Here is a 7500-nt window from a genome sequence, read left to right as displayed (position 1 = left end):
TCAAGCGGATCTTCACCGAGCGTTTTGCCTCTAGAACCCAGGCAGACTGGTCCGGTGTTTTCGACGGGACAGACGCCTGCGTCACACCTGTGTTGTCTTTCGACCGGGTGAGCTCCCACCCGCACAACCGAGAGAGAGGCTCCTTCATCGAGGACCCGCAGGGGCAGGAAAGCCCCCGGCCAGCCCCGGTCCTCTCCCGGACCCCCGCAGAACCTTGCCTGGCCCGCGACCCCGGTATTGGAGAACACACACGTCCGGTGCTGGAGGAGTATGGCTTCAGATCAGCAGAGATAGAGCAGATGCAAGCTGCAGGAGTTGTCGAGTGTAATGCTTCCAAGGCAAAGTTGTAGAGAACCGTGGGTCAAGAAGACCCCACTTGAAAAGGGGGCACAGGGGCCAATACCTTTGTCCTTTTTGTCCCAGGTGAGGTTCCGTCCATTCGTGAGGAGCTATACGCTAAAAGGGTCATAAAACCAGTCTGAAGGACATTTATACTGCACTATTTTTAGTGTATGCAGGCTATTCAAAACCTAGCACACGCCTCCCTTACTCTTTCACCTCTTTTCAACAGCTTATAGTCAGCAGTGACCATCTCTGCAGCTCCTGTGGGAGTTGCCAAACTGCATTGAGAAGAAACCTATTATTATTTTTTGGTCTGAATATGGGCCATAACTGTCAATAAATGATGATAAATGATTCTAAAAATTCCTCTGCACTCTCAGCAGCCTAGTGCGCTTTCACGCGGAATTTTTAATATCACTCAAACCCCCAAAATAGTTGGGCATTGACTATTATTGATAGAATAGTACAGCTTGTGGATGGTACATTTCCTCTACTTGGTGATATCCACACTAGATATCTTGTATGAACCAAGTAACATAAACCAGAAAAAACTATTCATGTAGTGTCGCCTTATCTTCTATGGAAACAGTTTTTTTTAATTGAAAGTGGAAACTCTCGCAAAACAAAGTAATAAATAATATCGGATGCTTGTATTTGATATTTGCTATCGCCTTTCATTTTATACCTGTAATATTTAAGATTGGATTACTTGTTAATCCTGGTGAGAGTTCAGAAATGCAGGTATATTGGATTTTCTCATTTCTAACATTTACTTAGAGTGTTGTGTGACCTTCTCTTTTCATTCAGCAGATGATATAAGCTCATAGACTGTGTGACCTTCTCTTCAGGCAGCAGATGATATAAGCTCATAGACTGGTGATGAATGTGATGCGGGCCTGCATGGCTTCTTCTCACACATCAACACTAGAGATGGTGTGTAGCATAGCAGACAATATGAAGGTGACCTGAAGTAGTAGAAACAGCATGAGAGAAATATGCATGGATAGTAAATCAATAACCACCATTATACGTACATTATACAGTATATACACATTCTATAAATTGTATATACTGTGTATTTCAACCTTCACGATATACAGCAAAGCATGTATCCCCCCCCCCCCCTGATTTTTTTATCCCATTTTTATCCCCCATTAGTGCAAATTTTAATTTATTTATCCTGGTTGCTGCTCCACCCTCTGCTGATCTGGGGAGAGCTGAAACTGGCTCCATGCTTCCTCCGAGACATGGGCAGTTAGCCAGCCGCTTCTTTTCACCTGACAGGGGAAGCTTCACCGGCAGGACATAGCACGTGGGAGGATCATGCTATTCCAACCAGTTCCCCTCCCTCTGAACAGGCGCCTCTAATGACAAGAGGAGGCACCACTTCAGCGACCAGGGTATTGCATGTTTTGGTGAAGGAGGTTCCTATATGAAGGAAACCACCAGGGGGCACGGGGAGAACATGCAAACTCCACACAGAAAGGCCCTTTTGACGACCCCACCCGGGCGGTGGGCGCTCGAGGACATGCGGACGGGCACGCACTCCTTCAGCCAGGCGCGGACTGCATAATCGGGCACGTCGGGCAAATGCCTGGTGGCCTGGCCTGGCATGCAATTTTTTTTTTTTTTTTTGCGTGTGCCCGCAGTCAGGCCACTCACTGAACAGCAGGCCAGGCGCCGCCTACTGGTTTACTAGTGGTTTTATTACTTTATTAGTCTGAAGTAATAATTACACTTCAGGGTTCGTGGGTGCATCTCATTGTAAAATTGGACTTGGCCCAAATTGCGCTTCAAATGGCCCAAATTGGGATTCAAACGGCCCAAATCTGGCTTCAAACGGCCCAAATCTGGCTTCAAACGGCCCAAATTGGGCTTTAAACAGCCCAAATTTTTCGGCCGCCGGCACGCGCGTCCACCCGTATCGGCCTGGCCTGCTTGGTATCTAATGCCCGGCCTGAATTATGATCCCAGTCCGCCCCTGCCTTCAGCGCTCACAGCGTCCCAGGTGGGAATCGAACCCAGGACCTTCTAGCTGTGAGGTGAGTGGCGCTTACCACTGCGCCACCGCGTGCCCCCCATGCAAAGCATGTAATTGACCCCCGCCGACCCGTGTCAGTGTCACATTTTCCCTCAGTATAATCGTGATCCCATAGGCATCTAGGGATTGAGCCTTTTTCCAAGCTTTGTCTGTGGGGAGGCCCACAGTCTCAGACTTTGAAAAGCCCTGATGTAGGTTATTGATTCATCCATTGATGAGTGTTCTCTTCTATCAATAAAAATCCTATTTGGTCAAATCATGCTCTAAAAAATTTGACCAAACCTTGGTTGAAATTCACAGTAAAGGGATCTGTTGAATCTGTTCACAAACATGTTGTAGTTCAGTTTTCAGTCTATTTTCCTCAATCAAATGAATGAAAAGTAGAAATCCGAACACTATAAACCCGTCCATGTGCATCTGATCTGGGTGATTAGTTTATATTCTGGTTGGCAGTCAAGTGCCAAATAACCCCCATGTTAAAACTAACGGGAATATTTCTTTAAGGCAAACTTTGCACAGAAACTGTGTACATTTGAGTATCTCCAAATGGCACCTGAAAGAACTAAAACATTTTCACTTTCAGATCTGGGAGAAGTATTTCCTGTCTAACATGATGGAACATTTTATGTTCCACTTTGTTTTTGCTACATTGTTTCAAAGATGTAATTTATTTTCTCTTTTTACCCCCCTGACCTGCCTGTTTCTCTGTCTTTACGTTTTTCTTTTTCTTCGAGTCCCTGGAGTGATGAAAATAGATTGAGCAAGCAACACCTTGCCCCATGTGTTCTGCCATTGCCAATGATGACGTGTGAAAAGATACAAGATATAAATGTTCCTAAATGTAGCTGCATGTGTGGAAATTACTTGTGGTGCCTGAACGGTTATCCCAGTAATTTCCTGGGTACTATGTGTGAAAGAGGCTTTAATCTCCCTGTGGCAGTGTCCTGTCTTCACAAGATTCTGTCAATGAAAAGGTTTTCTCGGCTCGCAGACGTTTGGTGAAAAGGAGGAACAAGACCACATTCTCTTCGGGAAAATAGGTTTTCGCAGTTCATTCATCCGTCATCTTTTGTGCATTGTAATCTGTCTAATAATTCATTAGTTTGTTGCAACCCACTAAGTGCCGCCCCAAATATGTGCTCCATGCACAAAAGGAGACATGACTTGAAACAGGCAGTATTGGACATTGAAATAGCACAGCAGAACTAAGGGTGGTGGATGGGTATATGCATTTGTCTTGAATTAAAGCAATCGAGGTTCAATTGCCAACTGATGCCAATATATATGTATATATATGTATATATATATATATATATATATTTATTTTTTTTGTTACCAAAATCTTACCCCATTTGTCTAAATCTAAATTTAACCTTAACCAAAGATGATAAATGTTGGCCAAACTTTTCGTGTGATGATGAGCAGGTGAAAATGGCACGTCCAATGTGTGTTATTGGCACATAATCCAGTTTGGGGTATTGTCACATAGCTAAATCAACATGTGGAGATCCGTTAGTGTTCACATCATTTCTATCCACAACATATGATCTGCGATTCATAGTTTGTGCTTATTTCAAGACATTTTATTTGACTGTGTTGATAAGTTCACATTGTCTTATTACAATTATTGGATATGAGATCCAAGTGCCTAGTTTTACAAAGGTGTCTGGAGTTATTTTTTATTTTTCCTCATTTCTAGTAAAATATATAGCTCCAGAGATTGTCCTTGATCCTTTTGTGTCTCGGTGCCATTTATGATGTAGCTAAGCTTAATTAAGTCAAGGTATTGTGCTTTAGTGTTTCCAGTGTAACGGCAGTGACTCGGTATGAAAACATAATTGGGTTGTCTTTGTAGTTGAAGGGTAAGCCTATAGATGGCTTTGAGATAATAGGATATGCCTCAGAGGTTTACTCCAGTTTCACGAGCCAATTGGTTTGAAGCTTTAAGATAGCAAGATTTTCAGATGAACTTTTGGATGCAAACAACAGTGACATAAAGGGAACTCATGACAAGACTTTAGTATGGAGGGGGGTACGGTGGTGCAGTGGTAAGCGCTGTCGCCTCACAGCTCGAAGGTCCTGGGTTCGATTCCCACCTGGGACGCTGTGAACGCTGAAGGAATGCGTGCCCGTCCGCATGTCCTCGAGTGCCGTCGAGGGTCGTCAAAAGGGCCTTTCTGTGTGGAGTTTGCATGTTCTCCCCGTGCCTCCCGGGGGTTTCCTCCTTCATATAGGAACCCCCTTCACCAAAACATGCAATATCCTGGTTGCTGAAGTGGTGCCTCCTCTGGTCGTGAAGGGAGCCTGTTCGGAGGGAGGGGAACTCGTTGGAATAGTGTGATCCTCCCACGTGCTATGTCCTACCGGTGAAGCTTCCCCTGTCAGGTGAAAAGAAGCGGCTGGCTAACTGCCCATGTCTCGGAGGAAGCATGGAGTCAGTTTTCGGCTCTCCCCAGATCAGCAGAGGGTGGAGCAGCAACCAGGATAAATAAATTAAAATTAGCACTAATGGGGGATGACAGTGAGCTTAGATAGGTTTTAAAATGTCCAAAGAATTCTCTACCTTAACCGCAAGAGCAAGTTGATTCAAAATAGGGAGCTTGGTAGAAAACCCTCTGCTGCCTGCCAATGTCTTGATTCTTGCCAAAAGACCAGATGAAGAAGACCAGAAATATAGAAGTGGTGGGCGATGACATTATCACTCCCTGATGCACTGTTAGGCAGGTCTGCTCTCTGTACGTACATTCAGAGAACATAAAACAACATGAAACAAATCGACTATGTCCTAACCCATAACCCATGAAAACGTCTTAAAGGAACACTCCACCGATTTTCAACCAGCTTTGTATCATTAGAACATCAGTAGTATATCAGAAAACTGTAAACAGTTTTGAAGTCGTTCATTTAAGTTGACAGTTATTGAGAGTTGGGATTGAGTTAAGTTGTGGACCAGTAATGTAATTCATGCACAAATGACATCACTGGTCCACAGCTTTACTCAAATCAACTCTCAATAACTGTCAACTTAAATGAACGACTTCAAACCTGTTTACAGTTTTCTGATATACTACTGATGTGCTAATGATACAAAGCTGGTTGAAAATCGGCGGAGTGTTCCTTTAAGATAATGGCCTTTTTCAGACTAACATCCTACAGTATAGAGAGGCAAAGTGACCGCCTACTTCCTGCTTCAGCACTGTACCAGAGATTTTCATCCCCCTTCCCCCCCCCATAGACATTTCGTAAAATGCTTATAAAAAGAGTTTTCCTTTTTCATACCAAACGGTTCAGATATATTTAGAAACAGGAGAGACCACATAACATTTCACTTGGACCAAAACGCAAAAAATTGCAGATTTAAAGAAAATATTTTTTCTATGTAGTTTTTTTTTAGTTTTGGTCAGAGTGAAATGTTCTATGGTCTCTCCAAATTCTAAATATAGCTGGTTTGACAAAGTACAATTATTTTTATAAGCATTTTACAAAATGTCTATGGGAAGATAAATGACGGATGGAAATCTCTGGTACAGTGCTGAAGCAGGAAGTAGGCGGTCACTTTGCCTCTCTATTCATGGCATGTATCCGTGGCGTGCGTCTTGTTGCCACATACTGAAGACGCTTGCATAATGTTTCCAAAATTGAACACAACAGGCAGCTTTGTTCGTTCCTCCAGACCATCTCATTCATTTTGGTTGTTCTTGAAGTGCTATTACAGTCACACAGTTGTGGTGCACGACCATGAGGCACGCAGGTATGTGAGGAATGTCTGTGTGGTGTGTGACTCCAAACATCTGACTCTCTCCATGCAGGGGTGCACACAGGGTAACTAACTGCAGAGATGGAGCATGAGCTTAGTGCAGCCTTCAGGTTCAATACGAAATATGACGTGTAAAGTAGGGCTGGGAATCACAAGTTTGATCACGAAGCCATCCGATCTCCATTCATTTGACAACGATGCGATTTTTGAAGATGTCACAAAGTCTGCCACGATGCGATTCGATATTAGATGATATGCCCACAATCAGTTAAACACTTGGAAAAAAAGCAACTAAAATATCATTTGACAATTTTGTTGTTGAGCTCTTAGACATTTAACTGAAAAACTATATTCTTTTTAAAACAATCAGTGTTTATTTCTTTTATGGTGGGTCATAGCGATTCATATCAATGTTTTCACTGTGGATCAATGCAGTTGGATCATTGATCATTGAATCGATGCATAAATGCAGATCGATGCATCTTGCCACCGCTAGTGTAAAGTAGTTAATGCAAATAAGATAATGACATGTCTGCAAAGTATAGTTGCTATTTTACAATTGAGTTTCCATAGTTACCTGGTTTCATCAGTAAAGGAGGCGACAAAAAGATGAGCCTACAAAATATCTTTGTGATGATGAAAGATTCAAGATTTTTTTAATAGTCATTCTTATGCACTTCCATACATAAACATTTCTCTTAAAAACACCAGAAAAACGCATGAGGCAAAGACAGTGTAAGGGTTAATAATAGTCAATAAATATAGTAAATAAAACGAAATAAAAAAGGTCAATCAATGCTAATTAAAATGGTAATGGCCAATAAAGTGCCAGTAAAATAGCCAATAGAATTATTAGGCCTAAAGTGCGGTTGCATCCACATTTAAAAGCAACAGTTCATATTATTCCTTCAGGTTTAGGAGTCTAACTGCCTGGGGGAAAAACTGTTTATCAGTGTTGTGGTCCTTGACCTGTCCTTGCTCCTGTAGCTACCCTTTTCCCTGACCCCACGAGGGAATACAGGCTGTGAGAGGGATGAGAGGGGTTTCTTATTATGATGCTGGAGGTGCTGTGGATGCAGCGCTGGTTGTGTCCAGCAGGGAGGGCAGCGAGGCACCGATGCTCTTTTCTGCACTTCTCACAATCCTGTTCAGCCTGTCTTTCCACCGCTCTGCAGTTGCCAAACCACATTTGTGTCAACACAGGAGGAAAGATATTAGCAAATAGTGTAGGTTCATTTATACACATTACAATTTGTGTGTGTGTGTGTGTGTGTTTTAAACGACGATTTTCAGACGGCAGCCCGTCTTTATTGTCACACAACACACTACAACACATGCATGCGGCCACTACACACACTCA

General features: G+C 42.9%; 1 protein-coding gene across 1 annotated transcript in view; it reads left to right on the top strand.

The window, feature by feature from the left end:
* The window catches only part of LOC310771690 (alpha-methylacyl-CoA racemase-like), a 15948-nt gene extending 14994 nt beyond the window's left edge, over nt 1-954 (top strand). Inside the window, exon 6 of the mRNA XM_083664237.1 lies at nt 1-954. This exon is cut by the window's left edge and continues 60 nt beyond it. Coding sequence (XP_083520363.1) covers nt 1-350 — 350 coding nt within the window. The 3' untranslated portion in view covers nt 351-954.
* Nucleotides 955-7500: the final 6546 nt, after the last annotated feature.

This window comes from Poromitra crassiceps (assembly GCF_964638095.1).
Source record: "Poromitra crassiceps genome assembly, contig: HAP1_SCAFFOLD_1039, whole genome shotgun sequence".
NCBI classification, from domain to species: Eukaryota; Metazoa; Chordata; class Actinopteri; order Beryciformes; family Melamphaidae; genus Poromitra; species Poromitra crassiceps.
The sequence above is the reverse complement of the archived record's forward strand: the minus strand, read 5'-3'. Positions and strand labels throughout refer to the sequence as shown.